Consider the following 23246-nt stretch of genomic DNA (forward strand, 5'->3'; position numbering starts at 1 on the left):
TGTATCCATCATCGGCAACTACTATGTTCACATTTCCCTTGCTGTTGTTGCTTGCCAGCGAAATCATTTTTGTTAGTGTTGCTGCTGTCAATTGATACATAATTATGTCGAGGGGAGCATAATAGGGTACAAATAAAAACATGCAATCTAGCTAAAGTTGCATCGTTAACTTACCATAGAACGTTGTAGTTAGCTCACTTTAGATTAAAATAAAAGGCCGGTAGATTTGGCAGCGTCAACAAGTATTTCTCCAAAACCAATCAGACAGGACACAGTGGGTTTCCTGGCTGCTCAAAACTACAATCCTTGTAGGCTGTCTTTGTTTCTTTCGTCAGCATCTCTGCGTTTTTTGTGCGTTTTTTGTGCGTTCATTGAAAGACAGCGTAGGGTTCTCCTAACCGTTCTCCTCCAAGTGGATGATCAGGTCTGAAAACAATGAACAGACCACATAGTCTGTTTAACAGTCGCAGTGTATTGTCAATGTTTCCCCAAAACTGACGCTACAGGTGTACCGAGAGCGTTGTGGTTTGAGCCACTAACTAAGCTGTCTGAGTTGTGTTGGGATGGAGCTGCTCGCCAGACAAGAGTATCTGCTGGCCTGCTATGGACAACGCTACTACCCAGCAGCCAGAGACAATGGACCATGACGGTTGTGAGGACTATTGGACCGTGCCCACAAAAAGAAAGAGCTGTACAGTAACCCTATTCCATCCTTAACTGTTTTATTGACTTATTTTACCATAACTTAGTTTTTAAGGTATTTATTCCTGCTTCAACAATTCTATTGCTGACAGTTTGGGGAAAAAATAATAAATTGCTGTTCCTCCAACAATCTGTTTGAGTCTCTGTCCATCATACACTTCTCTGCTTTGAGAGGTTCTAGGCTCTATAAACGTAGGTAGTGTTGACGGACAATAATTACCGAATTATGCTGCGTGAATAAAGACCTCTTGGCTTTACAGGAACTGTGTTGTTCCTTAATGTCATTGTCTTCTTTCCCGATCACCAGCTGATGTGGTAGTTCACTTTCACACTGTGATCTGTATGCTTAGCCTGCTCTATCTTTATCTTTTGAACCTGTTTTTGCTGTTGAATCAGTTTGACATCGTGGATATATCAAACAAACACATATTGTAGACCTCGTCTGTCTGCGCTTCTTTGCAGATTAGATAATATTGATACAGGATGTGCAGTTAGTGACAGTGCATGCTCCATGGTAGCTCTGATAGGGTGACGGAATAGCAGGGCTTCGCAAAGTGTAAATTGACTGTCAAAAATAACATAGAAGCAGATTACAAGCAGTTCGGACTGTAAGATTCGAAGCTCAATAATCGTCCATGATTTTCATCATTTTGCACTCAGCAGTAAAGGAGTGTCATCTCAGCATGAAAGGCTGACAACTCTTGGCAGTACCATATCGACATTACAGTAATTTATACAAGTAAGTGTGGGCAGAGTTATGAAATTAAGGTTTGAAAGGGTCAAGGTGAGGGAGAATGACAGAGTGAGAGCGTGTGTGTGTGTGTGTGTGTGTGTGTGTGTCTGTGAGATCATGAGTGAGGCTCGAGAGAGCGACAGATCAGGAGGAGAGTAGACTGAGAGAGCAGCAGATTGTTCACACTTCATCAAGACATTGGTCTGCGTTAACACAAGGGAATAACAACAAGGGAACACATTATAGAGGTAAGAAGATTTACGCTCTTTGGAAAGCTATTCATCATGAGTGTAGGAATAAGAAAATGTAATGTTTAAACTATTATCTACTATAAACATCACTTCATGATTGAGTGCCTCAAAAATGCAAAAGACCCTGGTGGTCATCATGTAATTAGTCAATGCATTGTTTTTTAATTCAAAGCTTTTCAATTTCAATGCAACGGTTGTTTTTGAAGTAATAAATATCACATATTAAAAATACACTTATCCTTTCATGATGATAAGCTAATATACTAAGATGAGCATGTAGTGCTCAATAACTAACTAGTATGACTCCTGTTTATAGTAACATTTTATTATAATATTTTGTTCATAAATGACTTACTAAATGTATGTTTTGTATCAGGGACAGTGCACATTATTGGACATTACTGTTAATTCAGTTCATTTCCGGTACTCTAATATTTGTGCGTGGAACCAACAAAATAAAATTTGCTTAGGTTAGAACACTGAGGCTATAATTTAATTTGTGTTGAATCTGTCATCTTCAATTACCAAAGGGGTGACTGTCTGATAAAGCCCCTGCCAAGATCAGCATAACAGGATTGTAGGAGGAAGTCATCCCTGAAATATTATTATAATAACGAACAATGAGAAAAAAAATGCATCACTGTTAAAAAAAGAATTATGGATTCTGCCTGTCTGTATGCAATCTTACTCAGTGTCGTGGTGGCTCATTCAGACAAAAATCATACAATGTAAATAAGATATACTGAATATCCTCCTGCTTTCAACTTTGTAACTACACCAAATATTAATAAATAAGTATAACTGTACAAATAAAAAGAAAATGACAGTGAAGCACATCACTGGAATCATAATTGTGAAAAGGGAGCATGAATATCAAATTAAGTCATTAAAGGTGCAGCGCATACAGAATAGATGACAGATTTGGCCTGCCTGGATATTTCCTCAGTATAACATGTGAGGGGGTTAACAGTTGTAGACTAGATATGAATTTATATCCAATGAAAGCAGCTTTCGTGGATGCTGCTATGTTTTGTATTTAAGCCAGTGCCAAAGCTGTTTCTAGTCACTGGATTGGCACACTGCACTGTTTGTAATGAGCTGTATGCTCTAGGGCGGACTTGAAGTGACAGAACCACTTTCAAAGTCCTGTATTCCGCTGCATCCACTGCAAATGATAGTTAACTGCAGCCCAGTCGCACACTAAATTTATAGCATTTAAAACTAGAACGGTGCACACAGTAGAGTGCAGTCTCTGCCAGGTGTGTCTGCAATGACCACTACTGTATTGTCGAATTGAATGATTACAACTCACTCCTGCCTGACACCAATGGGCTCTAAGGCGTAAAACACATTTAATTCAAATTCAAAAACGAGCGGTGATGTATGCAGGCAATGGGCTCCAAGTTTTCGTATAAGATATTTCATTCCATCTTGGAAAAAAACTAAATTTAACTCACCAAGCTCTCTGCCTAAATAGCAGTGGCTGAATGGCGGTGATGTATTCAGCAGTGTGTGTGCGTACTGGTAATGCTGTTAGCTGTTTGCCAAGCCTACTGTCCAAAACAATAAAAGTGAGCAAACTGCTTTTCCCCACCAAGTCTTTGGCTGCAGATCAGCAGCCAAGAGGTACTCAGCAGTATGTGTATCGATAGTTCAGTTAGCTGATAGTCAAACACTCGGTCCAAAACAATAAAAGTTACTAACTGTTGTGTCTCTGGGTGCAGAGTAGTGGCTGGGGGTCACTAGCGACCCCTACTGGCCGGGGGCTGGTTGAGAATAGTGAGTGAGTCAGCAGGCAGTCAATGGCAGTATAAAACAGGCATAAAACAGTGCAACCGCGAGACGTCCTTGAGCATGCATCAATAACTGGCCACCCAAAATATTTTGCAGTTCACTGCACCAGAGTGCAAGATTAGCTGGGAACAGACACAGAGATGGCATGATCCACCTGGCAGAGATATTTAAGTAAGTGAGACTTAGCTCATGAGAATGATATGATGTGTCATCCATAAATAATTTCACATCACTGCTGATTAATGCAGGAGATACATATATCATTTTTAAAAGCATACTATGTTTTTCTTTGAAATATGCACTGGACCGAGTGCTAATATGCTCTTACATCCTACACCCCAAGCTTGTCTCTGAGTTTTCCGTATGCAGAAAATGCTAATAAATATCTTTTTTAAATGTTCAGCCTCCTGGCTAAGCTAAGTAAACCGTCTATTGATAAAATAAATCCATTGCACATTAGTGGCTGCACTCTAAAGCCACATGTGGTTTATTGTATGCAATTCAATGTGACGCAATGGATGTGCCTCCACTGTAATACATGTCATACCATTGATTGTGTTTAAAACTCACAGAGACACAAAATGCATCCTGATAAAATACATAATTCGGTAACTCTATGCCTGAGACAGAAAGATCTCTGACTGATATATGCGAATGTGTGGAAAAATCATGATTGTGTTTTCCTGCTTATCATCACCAGTCATTCATTAAACTGTCAGTCAAGCCTTTTCCTGTCTTTCTCATCAACCCGCTCTCACTTGGGAATCAAAGTGAGTAATTAACATTCAGCTAATTGACCAGTTTCCTTTTCTCCCACGTCAGCCAGAGTCTGACAGACGCCAAAGAAGTTCCTCTGTAAGCATAATCAAATGTCCTGTGTGTTATAAACTTACAAACCATAATATATATTTTAAAAGATCCTTTACTTGCAAACAGTTATTTAATGATGGAATTATCAACATGACAGATGTTTTTAACTTCATATGAAGCCGTTCACGCTGGAATATAATTATTACTAAATTACATTCCTTCGACTAGAACTTCAAAAGCCTCCAAACATTTGACATACAATGAGTCACAGATTTCTGACCTGTGTTCCTTTGAATAGCAGGTTCAGTAAGGGACTCACAAGGAATAGAGCCCCCACCACAGCTACTCTCCATCCACTGACCTACGGTCATGGTATTGGAGACAATCATAGAATACCTTTTACTGCAGTCTTTATAAGTACACTTGCTCCAAAGCCTTTCCCTGCCACTTCCCTGTCCTTTAGAAACATTTCCACGTATTGGACAGTTCAAAGAAATGCAATAACAAGTGAAATCATTAATTTATTAATATTCCATAATTGTCATTGTCAATGAATCCCATCAAAAGACCAATCCTGACAATAAATTGATCCTGTGTATATAAAGTACAATATACAATACAGTAGCTAATTTCTCTGAGTCAAAGTCCTTGTTGTCGAAAAATACAAAACAAGGCATCAATGAGCATTAAGGGACATGTTCCTATATTAGCATAAAGACGGGCAATGTGGTAGTATATACTTTCCAGTTGTGTAACAATAGTCCCAATAACATGTGCTATTTACTCCTGCTTGTGTAATGTTTATTAAAAACTACAGTGCCCAGCTGTTACCAACCCCTTTTTAAAAAAATATATATTCGTAGTCCATTTTAAATGTACATTAACTGATGCTGAGGTTTTTTGCCACTTGTGGGCCATGCTGTTAACACACATTGACATAGTGCAACATCACAATTCATTTGAGCGAATGTAAGTCCAATATTCATTCTTCTTTCAGAGAAAAATATCTTTAGCAACTAAATGCTCCACAATGTTCACCAGCTAGTTGCTAACTCTGTCTGTCTGCTGATTGGTGTCAAGCAGGTAGTGTTTTACAGTGGGTTTTTAGAGCTTCTTTGATGACAACAGTGGACTACTGCAGCTGGAAAAGGTTCGAAATAGAATGGTGACACGAAACCAGAACAGCAAATCTGTGGGCTATAAAACCAAAAGGAGTTGAAAGACTAGTTTTTCTCTACAAATTACCTCTTTTCTTTGAGGTCTACAGCAAACAGATGGCAATTCAAGCTTATTCAATCACTCAGTCGTCTGCTCACTGTCGGAAGTCAATTCAAAATAAATTGGAAGAAACAACAGTCCTGGCTAATCTAATTGAGAGGTTTGTAAATTGGTCAGCAAATTTAAGATCAAGTTGTGAAACAACTCCTGCCTTAATTGTGCTGACACATGCATTTGCAATAATCGATAAATCTTTGATTCCTGTTTAGCCATGGTTAGAAATCTATTTTGTATAAATATCATTACCGTTACCTAGAGTGTTCAAAACATTTGCCATGACATGCAATTTCATATTGATGTCCGTTTCATCTTTTTTTCCTCAGATAGCGGGTCTGATTACTTCAGCAGGATGTCAGCTTTCAACTGCTCTTTTGATTTACTGGCTAAAAAGGGTGGTTGGCTATGTCCTCCAGGGGAGAAGTGTGTCAATCTGACCTCTGGCGTGAACGGGAGCCACGTTGATCTGGTTGCTGCATGTCTGACAGAAGAAGAGTACCTGGAGAACAATCTGGGGCCTCGTCGATCATCTGTGTTCCTTCCCGTCTGCCTCAACTACCTGGTCATCTTCCTGGTAGGTGTGGTGGGGAATGTGCTGACATGCACTGTCATTGCACGCAACAAAGTGATGTGGACACCAACAAACTATTACTTGTTCAGCTTGGGGGTGTCAGACCTGCTGGTGCTGCTGCTTGGCATGCCATTAGAGCTGTATGAGATGTGGCAGAACTACCCCTTCATCCTGGGGAATGGCGGCTGCTACTTTAAAACGTTCATATTCGAGACTGTATGTTTTGCGTCTATCCTCAACGTGACAGCGCTGAGTGTCGAGCGTTACATCGCTGTGGTGCACCCGCTACGCGCAAAGTACGTTGTGACGCGCACCCATGCCAAGCGGGTCATCCTGACGGTGTGGGGCGTGTCGGTGTTGTGTGCTTTGCCGAACACAAGTCTGCATGGAATCACCGTCCTTCACAGTAGTCCCACCGGTTCTTTCGGGAACATCACCGTGGAGATCCCAGACTCAGCAATCTGTGGGCTGGTGAAACCACGCTGGATGTACAACCTGACCATCCAGGTGACCACCTTGCTATTTTTCATACTGCCCATGCTCACTATCAGCACTCTCTACATGCTCATTGGGTTGCAGCTGAAGCAGGAGAAGATGCATCAGTTGGAGGCGAAGAAGGGCTTTGGACAGGACAGCTTCTGTAACGTCCGAACACATCAGCAGAAGGCCCGTCGCCGGCAGGTCACTAAAATGTTATGTAAGTATAAAACAAGTACGGACCCTGTTGGGGTCACATGATATAAATATAAACTTGATGTGTAACCATCTGTTCAAACAAATTTGTAAACCCCGCCCTAATCCGTGTGCACAGATTCGTAAACTATGTCCTCAGATTTGCAATTTGTGTATTTAGATTAGTAAACCGTGCCCTTAAATTTGCAATCCACATACCCTCTTCTGTTCTTCCTGCCATGCTTGGACCATGGTGACCACATTAACCCAGTAAATTCAATTTTATTTACAGTTAATGGCAGATATAGATACAGGCAGTGATAGTGAAGTCAGTAAAAATGATTTAGCTTTTATATGTAATTTAGCATTTATTGCACTTTTCACTTGAAAGCTAACATTGAGATGAGCAGTCAAGCAGCGAGCTAACATCATGTTAACGTTAGCTACCTTCCCAAGCATTTATTTGTGTAGTTTTGCATTTATTTTGTCTTTCACATGAAAACCAATGTTTGGACAAACGGTCTTGCTGCTAATATTAACGTTTAATAGTTTACTTTCTGTCCTTGTTGACAAAGCTTTTTTGTCAACATGATGGTTAGCAACGACGACACATTTATTGATTGACAAACATGCAGACAAATCAGAATTGAATTCAGACGCACGGTGCATTCTTTGTGTTTTACGGACTGATGCTGTGTTCACACCACAAATTTTCCGGTCGAGTAGATTACATTTATTACATAGATTCAATGCACAGTCGCGAATAGACGCCAGCAACGTGATTTTGCGCCGGGCGGCGCGAATAACGCGGCGCGAATAACGCGGAATTAAACCATTAAAGCACAATAATCAAAAGATGTGTGGAAGCAGATGCAACGGTAGGGTTAACCACATAATATCCCTTACGCTGTTGTGTGGGGATGTAATAATTATTTTTGACAATTATAGTAACATTATTCAAATAGTATTTAGAATTCAGTCTTTTTTTCCCCAATTCCTTATTAACTGGTGGATTCTGTCGCTGTCAGGATGCTCCAAAGGGAATGCATGCATGTGTGTATGAATCTAAGGGCAGGCTTAACAAAATTCAGAAATCTTGTAGAGAACGAATGGGGAGACGGACCCATCACCTAACTCAGAGGGAGTCATCGGCTCTCATTTATTTTCTATAAGAAGTGTCAAATCCTTCGCAAGGAGTCCCATAGGGAGGCCAGCGGCGAGGAATGATCTGGCCATGTGGTGGCCATAGTTCAAATAAACACATAGCTGTATACATTACTGTGAGGATTTGCTGCTTTTCATTGTTTCATATCATTGAGAATTGATCATCATTCTTTTCACATTTGAGACATTTGGAAATGGATTAATCAAAAAACTAACATCCATCAAACAATAATAAATAAACTGACCTAGAAGTAGGGAAAATTTTAATTAGTAGCACCTACCATCTGTTGTCTATTTAATGTAAATACCACATCCATCAGTATCATTGGGAACAAACCTTTTTGTAGATATTTTCTGTTGAACACTGTCTGATATGATGAAAAAGTGTAATCCGTGTGGCATTACATTTCCCTGCAACATGTATTACTGATGCTGAAAAGCTGCATGAACATGAATAACTATGATGTGATCATGAAAGGTGACACCAACCATGCACATATTATCCATTTTCTTCCAGCCACATTCAGATGTATCAGTGATTGTCACAGACTAGCACATGTGGGCTACGTCATTAAGATAACACGACATTGTATAGCTCAGAGGTGAAGGTGACAGCAGATGGTGAAGTGAACGTCATTCAAGACGCATAAGCATGTGCTGTATGAATGTATTAATCTATGCTAAGAAATTGATTGGCATGCTCATAGATGCCTGGCTGCACAGGTGCCGATGTTGAAATAAAAATGTCGGTACAGTTGTGTCTTGACTTCTCCTCCAAACAATGAGACAGTGCAAGATTTAGAATCATGTTTTTAACCTTTAAAAAGGTCAGAGTAATCCATGAAGATAGTTATCAATACGTCTGAAAGACTGGAAGCCCAATTGAAAAAGAAGAAGAGAAGGTAGGCAGCTCAAATACCAACGGTCAGTAACTACTTTTGATAATGACACCATAAACACTACTGATGAGCAGTAGGAGCCCTCCTGGGCAAAGACGTGTATAACTGCATGAATTTGAATGTTCGACTAAAAAATGTTTCTGGACAAATGGTTAATTAATTCACAATGGGTGAAAATGTACTGTAAAATACTGTAGAGTAACATATCTTATGGTTTTCCTAATTTAATAATTACTATAGACAATACTACCATAGAATATTTTTTAAAAAGGCAAATGCTCTCATAACTCACAATATTAATATTCAACGTTATGCCACATATTGTGTATCAGTGGATGCTTCATAGAGATGGTTACATGATATAGAATAAAGCATAATTCAGCAACAGCATGGCCTATTTCTTTCCACAAATGTCAATATAAACTGATTTCAGAGAGTAGTTTGATAGATTTTCCACATGTCCAAAACAGCTGCCATGATTCTCCTGTTTTACAAACTAGAAAACAAGAGCAATGACACGAAATACCAAATATTTGGTGTGTTTGTCCAACCAGGCATAGGGGAGCAATCACGCTTGAAGAGGATATCTACAGATAAGACATTTATGTGGAGTATGGCCTTGAAAAAACTCACTCCCTCTATGGACTTGTGATCTTGTAATTGCAAAAATAAATCCTATTTCAACCACTTCTCACATTGTTTGCAAGTTTGCAATTTTGTCCAACACTAAAAATATTACAACGTAAACGACATTTTACAGATATCCATAACTGTTCAAATAAAAATCAAACCTTGACAAACTAACCTTGATAATGAAAATGCATCAACATTTGCTTGTTAGGGACGATTGCTGAAGTTGGCATTTAGCCCGAACCAGCTGCAACAATTAAGATCTTACAGTGAACTAGTACAACTTTGAACGGAGCTTGCAGGGAGCAGTGCACAGTTTAGGCCTTGATCATTTTCAACATCACTGCAATCTGTCGCAAAATAACACAAAATAAAGTCCATTGGCACTGAGAGGTTTTCCTCCTTGAATCTTTTTGCATCATTTTTATTCTGCTTTTGGTTTCTGGTGATGCATTTAAGTCATGCCATGTGTTTTATCCTGCAGTCAAGCTTTTTTATGAGGGCCACTCCAAAACCAGGAAGGGTGTTAAGGAAGAGTATTGGGGGAAAAAAACAATTATATAGAACACAGATTTCAAAGAATCCTTTTCTGATTATGAACCCAAAGGCATATTAAACCCTGACATATAGGACCAAATCAAAGGCTGTGCACCCAAAACAGACATTCTCTGCATCACTGACACACTGATAATTGAGAGCAGAGAGAGCATGTTGGATAAATCAATCATTGTACTATTATTAAAATCATGTCTCCCATTGTCTCTTGCTGTTTCTCCAGTTGCTTTAGTGGTGGTTTTCGGGATCTGCTGGGCCCCGTTTCACACTGACCGCCTCATGTGGAGTTTCATTAACGACTGGACTGAAAACCAAATGAAAATCTTCCAGTATGTGCACATCATCTCCGGAGTTTTTTTCTACCTTAGCTCAGCAGCCAACCCAATACTGTACAACCTCATGTCCACGCGCTTTAGAGAAATGTTCAAGGAGGTCATGTGCCATCGGCCTCAACTCATCGGCCCCAGAAAGCACTCACTCAGTGTCACCCGGGGGACACTCCGCAGCACCCTGAGTGATGTGCCACTCAGCAACGGCGCCGCTGTTGCTGAAGCAGAGGCAGAAGATAGGGAAATGAGGATGAAAGAGGAAACCTGTTTTTCGTGTTAAAAACAACTCAGAGGGTCTTTGAAGGGGGAGATATTGTTTGCAGGGTGGTTCCATTCTGAGCCGTCAACTGTCAACTGCCATCAACATCCACTGCAGGTGCATCAGCTAACCTTAAATAGTCTGCGTGGAAGAACTGCAGAAAAAAGCTGAGCTGTCAGTATGCAGTGTAATGTAAGTGCTGCTCTGCTACTTTTGGAAACTTTATAATTAATTCAGCAAATCACATACTTTTGCAAACATGCCTAGGCAGCTTAGATTCAGCCCCATGCCCTCGGCAATGATGCAGGAATGTACACTTGAATGCCATCTTAAATTTGCCAGCAGGGACGACATCCAATGTTCAATGTCTGAGGCCATTGTAATGAAAACAGATGGAAATTTGAAAATATGTTTCACTGATGACAATACAGTTTACAAGAATCCTGGCATTTATAATTTGAAAAAAAAAAACAGGTGGACCAATAGTTACAAAGGTTGGTCCAAGCCAGAAAGAGGATGAAAATGTAAATATACTTGTGAGATAAAGACAGTAAGGATATGAAAAAACACAATGGTGTAAAGTAACAATGAACTGAAGTTTCTGGGTAAACTAGAGAGTATGAAAAAACAAACGGGTAAATAAAGAATGAGGATTATAAAAGAAAGTTAAAATGACCATCATGCTAAAGTGAATGTTATTTTATTCCTCATACTGCTACTGATGATGTAAGAGTTAAGCCAACCTGTATGTGCAGTAATTATTTATATCAAATCATTTGTAATATATATTTCAAAGAATACTTTCATTGTTCTGTATGTACTGTATATTATATTGCCGTGTTCAGATAACACAAATGCTTGTTCGCCCTGTTTACACCAGTGTTTGTGTGTTAAAGTAATGTCTGCTGTCTTAACACTTTATATTGTTCCAAGTGTACTTTGTGCTACTTTGAAAAGATTTTGAGTTGAAATTATTTGTAATATGAAGCAGCTTTGGGATTTTTGTTTTCACTGCACAAAAAATACATGCGCTTGTTTTCATTAGCTAAGAATGTTTAGCATTTGTCCAGATTGCAATGATTTTTGTGTGATTAAAAGTATGACAAATATGACTTTCAAATGCTTTTAAACAGTATGTTGGACTAGGCTTTCAGGTACACTAGTAGTACTGTAGTGGCACATTATCTGACAGCTACTGTATGTCTGCTAAACCAACCATTAAAACGTTATGCCAAAAGGTCCGTCCTCCTCAGTGTATTTATTTACAGTTCTAAGTCCCTCTGTCCTTTACTAGACTGTATGGGTATTAATCTCCTCCAACCACGGGCAAGCATTTGCCTACTGAGTGTAGACCAGGCAAAGAGCACAGCCACCACCACTGAGTTGGAGTTTGGGTGTGTCGGGAGCTGACGTCTTCCCAACGGCTCAGACCCACTGTTTCAGACTTACATTTTGGACCATAGCATCGGCTAAATGACTCTGCTTCAGGGAGTTGCAATGGCCACAGGCCGTGTAATGTCTCTAGCCACTGTAGATTCTCCCCATGTGTGGCTTGGACTCACCGCGCTTCCGAGGAAGGACCAGGACGATCTCCTAGGAGCCCCCATCACCACGGAAGGGCCCTTCGGATCGATATCATTGGTGGACGAACCCTCTAAATTGGCGTAATATTGTCAGTAAGCACACCTCACGTTGTATAGAGGCTTTGAATAACATATCTATTCCCTGTGGCCGCCATTGCTATGTTACCATGGATCGGCGCGCACAAACTGCTCCCCGGGGAGTTCACAGACCTCCGCAACAATGGCAGACAGCGGAGTGTACTGCGGATCCGCATGTATTCGGATAGGCACGTCTTGATTGGCCGGCTATGCTTATGCAAATTTTCAATTGGGCCAATGCATGCTCATAATTGGAGGATTCAAAGCATGCTCATAATTGGAGGATTCCCCATAGAGTCCAGTAGAACACCATCACCTTTGTTCAGATCTATTGTAGCATTAGCCCATGCTCTAACAAGACGAGTGAAGCCAATTAGTAACTTCTCGAGGCTAAATGGTCTGACACACCCCACGATAGAAAGTTAAATAACGTGAAAGGTTCAGGGAGTCAACCATGAAACCATTATAAGGGTAACATGAACGTACACAGCTAATTGCAGACCAGCTCTGGACCAACAATTTGGACGGCAAGAAGACAGAGAGACAAAACAAATAAATCACTTCATAAAATGTATATAAATAAATATACCATGAATAAATGTCATGAGCTCTAATGCTAACGTATCGGTACAATGATTCAGGTTATTCAATTATTAAGAATATTTGCATTCTTCACAAACACAACATCAGATGATTTTACTTTGTTGGTCTGCAATCTGATTTATCAACATGAATCAAAACACATTTACCCCAGCATGTAATGTATATTTTAGTGATGGTATAATTTGTAATATCTTGTTGCACAATAATAAGCACGTCATTCAAAACATCACTGTGTTTAAGAGTGTAACCAACCAATTGAGTCTCTGTTGTGACTGTGTTTTAAGGAATGTTGTATTAGCACACATTTTGAATGGCCACACTCAGACAATTATGATTTGTTGTGATGTTATATCGTACTTTATAAAAACAGAGATACCAACACATTCTGACCAGCCACCATGACTGTTGTAACCAGCTGATCCCGAGAACTTATTTGCTCTGTATGTAAATGTTTGTCAGATTGCTGTAAAACAAAAGTGTCTGATATTCATATGCATTCACTTTCCGACTTTAATAAGAGTTTACTTTGCTTTACTTTGTGATGTTGTAACATCCCACAACTCTGCAAGTAAATTGGACCAGTGGGAAGACAGAAACAAAAGAAAACATAAAATCTTTCAGAGCTGACAACCTCGGCAGCTCTGAAGGCAGTTCAAGGTAGTTTTAGCTACTGTTAATACTAAATCTGCACTTCAGGCAGAATCCAATGAATGCACCTGTCTTGTTCTATAGTGCTTTGTTAGACCAAGGACATTATCACCGTCATCACCGGTACTATTTGCCACAACGTGCTCTGGAACTAAAGCAATGTTAATGTGTACCTCCTTTACACTATTTAAAAATGGCTCATTCACCCTACCCACACAGGTTTACTCTTCCACTGTGGGGGATTCATATAGCTCATTCACAGCTGTCACAGTTTTATTGCAAATGCAATGCGGTGTGCAAAGTCGTTTTATGTGGTAATTCGTTTGTGATAAATACATTGTTTAGTCTCATACCTTGTGTGGTTTTCCGTCCTAACAGCTGGTTGATTTTATTCAACTGTTGTTGAAGGTTAAAATGACTTTAGTGGCCTATTATTGGCTTATACTGAAACAAGAAATTCTCTAAATTCCAAATCTTGATAATTTCGTTTTTATCTGTAATGTTTGTTTGCTCCCTGAAGTGATGTCTGTATGTCGAATAGTACAACTAGTAAAATCTACAATAAGTTGTAATTTACAGCAAATTGTGATCTGCCAGACCAATTCAGAAACATATCATTTCACACAGCATTTTCAAGTTTGTGAAATATGACACAGTTTGGACATAAACATAGCTCTTGTAGTTCTTTGGCTTTATCAAAGTGCAATCAGGATGATTTTTCTGAGATGAATACATAGGTCCTACAGTGAAATGTCTAACAGTCATAAACCCACCATGTTTTTTTGTGGACTGCAGATGATGGAGAAAATAAGAGTGGAGAGGTGTCTGCAGTCCTGAGTAAGGCACTGATGTCGAGTTGTTCCCTCTAAATGGTGTAAACCCAGATAAAGCACTCTGAACCAGAAAATGAGTGCCTGCAGCAAGGCCCTGGGGTCTTTTGTGACTGTGACAATTGCCAGCAAACACTCTCTATGAATATAGACCACTTCAATCCACTTTTATACTATTGCAAGGTCTTCATTTGAGTGAACAGGAGATTGCTAAGAGCATGAACCTGCTGCTGTATAAGGCATCTTTAGGAGCCTAGTCTACACAAATAGGATGTATGGGATGAATAATAAACAGTGCTTACCACTAACCCTTTATCTTACCAAGAGGCTGCAATTCATGATTTGGTGCAACCACTTTTGCCTTGTTTTGTTGCCGCTGCTACCAAATGTGAATGTGGGTGTAAAGCGCTAATTGTGTAGTTCTAAGTCATACTGTAGTCACACTACACTTCGCCTTTTCCCAAATGAAGAAAATAACTGTGGGAATAAACTGGAAGCTTACACAAAAATGTGAAGACAAACATAAATGTGGCTCCTTCTCAAATCAAAAAACATTAAAAAAAAGAGTCACCAGAAACTGTGATTGATAAAACACTACATTTTAAAAAAATCTTTGGACACAATTACAAGCTGTCTTTTAGTGAGCTGTATTGGTAAAGAAAATATATGACACGTCATGAGAATACTATGAATTAACAAATTGTAACATGGTTAACTGTATCATTTTGTATTGTATTGCACACAATGCGTCAAGACACATATTGAATCATCTTGAGAGGAAAAGATAGACACCCTTTATACAAGTATATCAGACAATCTTCTCTGAAATGCCTATAAACGGTTTAAAATGAAACCCCAAGCCGTAAAGTCTTGAATCGTGCCAGCTGCTTGAAACCCTTGGACCAGTTGCCAAGAAAGATGAAGCATCACTAAACCTCTGAATGATAGCCAACTCTACCCTGAGGGGGAGGTGAAGATCGGAAAATGAGGCCTCATCAATGCACAGGCATAACTCTCAACAGCGTCCATCAGTAGACTGTGAATGCAGACACGCAGCCTTCCCAACAACACCTGTATGCCTCTTCCGTCACTCTTATTATTATTTGGAAGAGCACGCACCTCAAGCCCCTTAAGAGGAACTATTTGTCAACGTGGTCAGCCTTCAAAATGACTCAAACTTTGAAATCAAAATTGAGACATTAAAGAAACTGAAGAGAATGAACATGAAAAAAATCTTTAGTTCGAGACTTTTGAGTGTAAGAAAATGGGAATAGAAAAATATTTTTTTGATTTTAATTAGATTTCTTCAAACCAGAAAACAAATTAAATTGAAGGCAATTTAAATCCATTATACTCTATATTAATTGAGGATAATCAGGAGGGTGTTTTTATCAATATTTTGGGGGAAATACTCTGAATATGGGTTTGCAGCAGTTGATCATATTTTGTATGAAACTATCACTTATTACTACAACTTGCTGAATACAAAAAAATTGAATATTTGAGGAGGAATGGCCAAAACATTTGTTTGATGAGCTTCATTCTCAACTCAGCTGTGTTTACAATCAGAAATAGAAAGGTAAAAACCTACTTTGGCATGTATGTAATCGGAGTACGAGTCATTTGACTAATTGATTCAGCTAAGCTTGATCACTTCGACTGCACACTTCTGTCTAATTGGTCTCTATAAATAGTCTGAAAGGCATCCAGTTTTCCAGCTGGGGCCTGGTTTGTTGAAAGGAAGAGACCTAAGAGTAATTTAAAAAAAAAAAAAAAAATCCTAAAATTGAAGATAGACATCTCAATTTGACCAAGAAAATACTGGGGGAAATTGTTGGGAAACGTTTTACTGTTGGACACAATTATCTTTGACCGACAGAAAACTAGCAATAGCTGCAAATACTGTAGTTAAATGAAGAAAAAAAAAAAAAGACAAAACATTTTCAGTTTTTTTAAAGCAACATAGGAATGTTAAAACCTAGAAGTTGTGCATGTGATTTATAATTCAGTTATTTACAATTATCGGAAATGTGTTTTGATGTCACTCACTGACATAGAAAAAATGTCTAAATAGCGTAAACAAGAAAAACACTAAAGAAAGAAAAGTGGATGTATCAATAAAAACATGAAACTGACTTAAATCAACGCACATGAAGCAGCGGACCTAAACATGTGAGTCCAGCTTCTGCTCCACTTGAGAGAAGAGAAAAGAGAACAGATCACATCTGTGCTGAGCGATGAGCAGAATCTCCCCTGTATTTTCTAAGCAGTTACAACTTGGCTTTACTATATTTAAATGACCAGCTGCATGTGAAAAGAAAAAAAACAAATATCCAGTATACTTACAGTAGCTGGCCAGCGGTAATGATCTGTCATGATGTTGATAATTAGAGACAAATACTGACCTCTACTGTAGCTGCTGTGCTAAGTCAAGCACCCAAAGCGTACAAAAACACACTCTGCTGCATCATTAGCATTCTAGTAACCAAGCAGGTCTGCTGAATACACAATAAAATGTGCCAGGAAATATTGGTGGAGACGTTTTTAATCTGTTAACCCTTCAAACTAAACAGCTGATCACTTTTCAAAGAGGCCTCAGTCTTCAATAATCATCTTGCCAAGTCAGGAAATCCCTCATCTTCATCCTCATACAGTATCAACACGGATATCCATCACTTCTACACTGGATGTCATCCGTCTTGATCTCAAGATGCAGCAATTCCATACAGTTACTTCAGAACAACGCACCGTGGGCCTGAAAGTGTTGGAGGGGAGCGGTCTTATTTGGATGTTCACCTCACAATTTTTCATCTGGAAGATTTCTGTCATCCATCCTTATGTCCTCAGTAGTAATAGCTTCCGAAAACTGCCACCATACAGAACAAGCTGTCCTGTAAAGGCAAAACACATGTAACTGATTAAAATAAATTAGTGTTGAGGAGTCTGTTTTCCCCCATAACATCTGAATGAACAGAACAAAGGTACCTACGTTCAGGAAAATATCTTCTGCATAGTTGTCTGTGTCGGCATCCCATAAACATCTTGAAGACATCCTGGTGAAACACATGAGAAGGTCAAGCATTCATTTTTTTTGAAAAACATTGTACAATGTAATGCAATCCAAAAGGACGAGCCCTTTAATCATAATATACATTTATTGTGGACTGTGAGTCAGAAGGACATTCCGACTCCATGCTATTTTTGAGAGTGGGCGGAATATTAGAAACACCTTTCAATATAAATCAATCTAATAAAACATTGTGGCACATTGTTATTTATTTTATTTTTCCTGGAATTCTAAAATATCTTCTTTAATACACGGAATTAAGAATTCTAGTGTCACTCAGGAGACACCATTACTGCTGAAAAACTTACAGTGAAATCTACAAATTCAAGCAAAATGTGTATGACAGCAGTAATGAAAAAAAATGTTGCTGCAGTAAGGGTTCACACGCAACTTTCCTATAACTTTTCCATAACATTTTAACCCATTTCCATAATTGTATTTAAGTAGTTTAAATATCCTGTTGCGAACATAGGGCGCAATTATGAGGCTCTTACTCCAGTGTGCCCCTTATCCCATTGCTAGGTTGAGCAATATTGGTTTAAGTTGTCTTAGACATTCCCGCTGCCAACTAGCTACATACACAAACGTATATCACATGATAATACTGACATTTCACGCAGCATGAACATATTTTAAACAATTGAATTCAAAAAAATCTAACCTTTTCCAAAACTTTCCGTTAATTTCAAACCATTCCCAGGCCAGGAAAACCGCTTTTCTAATTTCCAAACTTTTCCAGGAGTTCCATGACTGTGGGAACCCTGTGCAGTAATACTGAAAGAGACTCTGATAAGTATAGTTGTCTTATCGCATTGTTGGTCTTTTCTTTTGTGTTGCAGCTTGGGCATCCATAAAGTGCACAATAAATATATCACACATCCGCTAAGTTGGTGAAATGTTTTTGTCCATCACTGAAGTGTTGATGGTAAGAATGACCAAAGTCAAAGAGTATCCCCACATATTAGTTAGGCAAATTTCAATTTTTTGTTCACCACTACCATCATCACTTACTTGACTCCTTGTCCGCGTTGTTCTCCAATTACCACTTGCACGACCAGCTTATATTTGTCAAACCCTGAACCTGTTGAAGAAGAGAACTGAGCTGTAATAGTTTATCAGTAATAATGCAACATTTTTGCAGGGACGATACAGGAGTGGTTATTAACATGCTACATATACTGAGTAGCATTTACTCAGGTAAAACATTTTATCTAGTAGGATTATCTTTGATGGGAGACATTTTATTGTTGACTATACTTGTAATGACAATAATTTACTTTTACGCTATTTTATTCCACTTAAATCTTCCGGCTTTATTCTTCCTTCTGTTCACTTTGTCCTTGTTTCCTTCTCTAAAGTATTCTGAGTGGTTCTGTACTGACTTCAATCAAAAGTAATATTTTGTTTCATAATTGGCAGAACACCTTTAGTTTGTTGCCTGATGTCATTAATTAAAATGTACAACAGTACTTGGATACTCTGTCCTTCTGAGTTATAATCAGAGATGGAAAAAGCGTCACTCACTCTTCACTTTGTCCTTAACGCATTCTCCCAGTGAACGGGACAGCTCTGGGACTTCTTCTGGGTCGTACCGCATCCCTGACAGTCGCTCCCTCACAATTTCACGAATGCACTCCTTCACAATGGCTGGCTTAAACCTGGGAGGTTAAACAGTCAGCAACAGAGCAGGAAATGAAGTTCAATCAGCCTTCACAGGTCACAACATGATCAGTCCCTCTCTGTGTGGGTCACTGAGCTGTAGAGGTCTCATAATCAATTCTGATTACATTTTGATTATCTGTCAACAATACATTTGAGTGATGTGTTTTACACACAAGCTTAAATGATATAGTTTAAGATGTGTGTGTGCTAAATTGAGTCCTCCTCCTTAACCCTAGATGAACAGTGAAGCAGACATAGTTTACCAACGTTGGGCTGATGACTGGAGACATTTGTCACACTTTTACTCAAATTGTGAACAGTTGATTTGACTGACAAATGTTCGTTAGCTCGCTTAACTAGCGTCACAGTACATGACGCCAAACGTGACCACTTCATTCAGACTCCAACTATCGACTAACGTTATTCACTTAGCCAATCTTAACGGTTGGCATAGCTAGGTTAACGCTAGTTAACGTAGGCGTTGCAGTAGAAAACACCGAGGTAAGCGGTGAAATAGTGGCTAACTTAGCTTACAAAACACATCGTTAGCAATGAACTAGCTGGCTAAATGCTAACCACCTGTAATACCAACTGTAAGACGTTGACCAGCGTACTTATACTGATGATTCGGTCGAATGAGGTATGTATCGGACCCCTCCATCGCAGATAAAGAAGGCAGACAGTTGCTAACAAGCTAATCTTTGCAAAGTTTCATCCGTAAACATAGCGACGTATTTTCCACCTTCCCGGTTTCAAAATAAGAGTACGACAAAATACGTTAGCACTGTGTCTTGTTTTGAAATATGCTAGAAGTTTTTTCGCATAGTTCTTTCCAATCGTCTGTCCGTTGGAGTCCTGTTATCGTTGTTCACACGTTTCTTTCTCAGGCAAGGAAAGCCTTTGATATCATTGTCTTCTAAAATGTCACTATTATCTCCGTCATTTCCTTCACTCACTCTCTTCCTCTTCACTCCCACATGGACTGGTATCAGCTCAGGGTTGGTATCAAAAGAGGCAATACGGTGGAGGCAATTCTCTGCTCTGTGATTTCTGAACTTCCAAGGCCTCATCAACTACAGACAAATCAGAACGTATCTAATTTGGCTTCATTCACCCGAGAAAAACGGCACAAATGTGCCATGATTTCAGGAGCAAATCAAGACTCCTCGCTGGATTTAAAGATCAGTCTCCTGCTCTGATGGCGGCGGGGATAGCACTCTCCTCATCCTCCCCATGCTCCACATTATCCCATCTTTTCTTGCTTTGTCGAGGATAAGAAGGTCTGATTTAAATCACACAAAATTAAATGGAAAATGTAAGGCATTTTCCACACTACACCGTATAAAATGTACAAGTATTTTATCAGGTATCTCATATAGGCCAAATTAAACTATTTGCATAATAACAAGATTTTCCCTTATCTTCTGTAGCTAATCACATTCAAACTGAAACCAGCCAACACAAATCCAATAATTCAAATCTCAATGAAGATTTATTGGAATAATTAAAGGGACTTGTTTTGAATTCCAGGTATTTTGTTCTCGTGTCAAAAAGCCAGAGGGGTAAACACTGCGCACAGTTTAATTGTCTAATAATATTGCGGCTAATGGTTGAACACGCGTGTGACTCAATACATTCAGTATTGATCATCATTGGCTACAGACGAGGTACGAATTACAAATGGCAGAAATTGAGTTACTTCCTGTTGTAACATTAAACCTGCAAATGAGGTTAAATTAGATTAGAGGTTTATTGTTTAATGTTAAGCAACTTACTATTGTAGTTCCTACACAGATTATTGATGTTAAATCAGGAAAATAAGTGTAAACAGCGAGGGCGGCCATGATATTGGCACCAAAAAAACACTTCTAATCTGTTGATGAATTTTCATACAGCACAGAAGTTAAAATTAGACTTAAAGTTGAAATTGAACCATACACAGGAAAGATGGGTAGACATGTTTGACAAGCTACTGTCTCTATAGGGAAATGATAATGATGACACCAGATCAACAGTTTGTACAATTACTTCTGCAAAATGATCCCATCTATTTGAATAAAAATGTAGTAAATATAAGTATGTTTTCATCTAGTGCAAGATAGAAGACATGAACATCCCAGTCAACAAAATTGTTATTCCCCATTCCAGTCATAGACCCGGAACTTAATAAAACCAAGTTTCCACTTTTAAATTAAATTTTCCTCAAGCCCTCTTGGTAAAGTCACAGTACTTTTAAGTTTTATTTTCCTCAAACTCTCTATTGGTAAAGTCACAGTACTTTTAAGTTTTATTTTCCTCAAACTCTCTATTGGTAAAGTCACAGTACTTTTAAGTTTCATTTTCCTCGTACTCTCTATTTTTAGAGTCATTGTCTCTCAACCAAGGCATGATACGTCATTCTCACTAGTTGTTTGTATACTGTGCAGATCAGCTGTCAGTGTTTAGTCTCTTTCTCAGCCAGCAGCACCCCTGGCACCGACAGGATGGCACATCCGGAGTGGACACGTCTCTTCCAGGTAACAGCCATGAATCTGAAACCAGGAGACTCATGGCATCTGGAGTTTGATGAAAATCTTATGCCTAACTGCAAAAAACCCGGCTGGAAGAAGTGTATCGTGAGCACCAGTGGAAGGTCAGTGTGTTTAACTACTACTAAATACTGTAGTTGGTACATTTATGTACAGTATGGTTAAAATATATATATAGTTGGATGCATTAGGTTTATTAAAGGTTTTTCTCTATGTACATGCACTAGGTTATCTCATGGTCTCCACAATGTAAACCATTACTTTTTATGGTAATAAGTTGGTTTTGGTTAATGTTAGGGTTAAGGATATAGCTCTAAGTTAATGCCATGCCCAGCATGACAAAGGCTGGGTTAGATTTACATTGACAGAAGAAATAATGTCAGTGGTGGCCTTTGAGATGAGGCCAAAGAAGCATAGGTGTTGACAAAATTTACATGACGAAGATTCTGGTTTTATTATGTAAACAGGAAGGAGGTGATGTCAAGTGTCTCTCTCCTCCTATTTTACCTTTTGCACTGGCTTCAGTCAAACGAAATTATTTAGCAAGATAGTCAATGATTAGGATCGTCCAAATGACATTTAAAACCCAATTATATAATTTCTTCTCCCAGAGCATCGCTGCTTCCAAATGTTTCTGTAGCTAAAACTTGAGTTTCCAGTGTAACTTTGGTTCGTTATCATTTTGTTAAAGGGCCTGTGTCTTTTTCAAGGTACAAATGCTCCAAGTGTGGAAGAGGCTGGTCTTCTAACAAAGTGAGGGTTGCCTGCCACATGCGCCTGTCATACAGGCAGGGCGTTGTCAAGGTGAGGCCCTTCCGTCAGAACTGCAAGGAGTGCAGCGAAGCGCCAATGGAGAAGCCCAGCATCACCTCAGAGAACATCGAGATCCTCCTGAAGAATGTTGTGGAGAAAATAAGAATAAAATGCTACAATGAAGACCTGGGCAAAAAGATCAAGCCTTTCACAAGAGTTGATGGTCAAAGTCCCCATGAGCCTGCTCATTGTGAGGCCTGTATGCAGGGCATTTGTCCAAGGAGTCGGCCTTTTTCATAATGTGTGTGTGTTTGTGAGAGAGAGAGAGAGATAGAGAGAGATAGAGAGAGAGTGTGTTTCAAGCTGTAGAGAGTTTTTTACTAATGTTTTATGCCTAAACTCATATTGAATAAGCTAGTTGTATAAGATTTCCCCTCCTGTCATTCTGTTACATTGTGTTGCTTCTGTCATTTTCATATGATAATCAAGTGCATATAAGCTTTCATATTTATTCCTGTTGGTATCTTCTTGCTTTTAATTTTCTTTAAAATATTAATTTGTCTGCTCAAAAGCATTAAACCAGCCTTCTTACAAACATAAATGCAATAGATAAATAAATGTGTATGCATACAATTAACTACACGTATTTGTGATGTGTAGTGTGGGTGTTTTTTTCTTTTCAGATACATTATTTATTATTTATATAAAGGAATCACTAAGGTAAACTGATCTGTGAACAGTTGAATACCTGAATATTAGAAATACTATTTGGACATGTGCTGGTAAGAATTTTAGAAAATGGGATATTACCATTGACTGTTTATAATAAGGATATTACATACAGTGCATA

At 38.9% G+C, this 23246-nt stretch overlaps 3 protein-coding genes across 4 annotated transcripts; 2 read left to right on the forward strand and 1 right to left on the reverse strand.

Moving 5' to 3' along the window:
• The first annotated feature begins 1618 nt into the window (after positions 1-1618).
• Positions 1619-11877, forward strand: nmur1a (neuromedin U receptor 1a). Of its 2 annotated transcripts, XM_031859517.1 has the most exons (3): positions 1619-1683; positions 5892-6833; positions 10280-11877. In XM_031859517.1, exons 2-3 carry the CDS (start codon positions 5918-5920, stop codon positions 10663-10665), a joined length of 1302 nt encoding a protein of 433 aa, XP_031715377.1. In that variant the 5' UTR covers positions 1619-1683; positions 5892-5917; the 3' UTR covers positions 10666-11877. The 2 variants fall into 2 exon arrangements, with proteins under 2 accessions (XP_031715377.1, XP_031715376.1); XM_031859516.1 differs by lacking the exon at positions 1619-1683 and having other exon boundaries at positions 5672-6833.
• Positions 11878-16217: 4340 nt separating this feature from the next.
• Positions 16218-19882, reverse strand: dynlt2b (dynein light chain Tctex-type 2B). The gene is made up of 5 exons (XM_031859521.1): positions 19730-19882; positions 18978-19111; positions 18465-18534; positions 17376-17439; positions 16218-17277 (listed from the first exon to the last, which is right to left on the reverse strand). The coding sequence occupies exons 1-5, from the start codon at positions 19774-19776 to the stop codon at positions 17230-17232; spliced, it is 363 nt and encodes a 120-aa protein (XP_031715381.1). The 5' UTR covers positions 19777-19882; the 3' UTR covers positions 16218-17229.
• LOC116390153 (receptor-transporting protein 3-like) lies at positions 19383-23042 on the forward strand. The gene is made up of 2 exons (XM_031859518.1): positions 19383-21747; positions 22354-23042. Exons 1-2 carry the CDS (start codon positions 21599-21601, stop codon positions 22694-22696), a joined length of 492 nt encoding a protein of 163 aa, XP_031715378.1. The 5' UTR covers positions 19383-21598; the 3' UTR covers positions 22697-23042.
• Positions 23043-23246: the final 204 nt, after the last annotated feature.

The sequence above is a fragment of the Anarrhichthys ocellatus genome, unplaced genomic scaffold, assembly GCF_004355925.1.
Source record: "Anarrhichthys ocellatus isolate YVR2014 unplaced genomic scaffold, GSC_Weel_1.0 scaffold22, whole genome shotgun sequence".
Classification (NCBI taxonomy): domain Eukaryota; kingdom Metazoa; phylum Chordata; class Actinopteri; order Perciformes; family Anarhichadidae; genus Anarrhichthys; species Anarrhichthys ocellatus.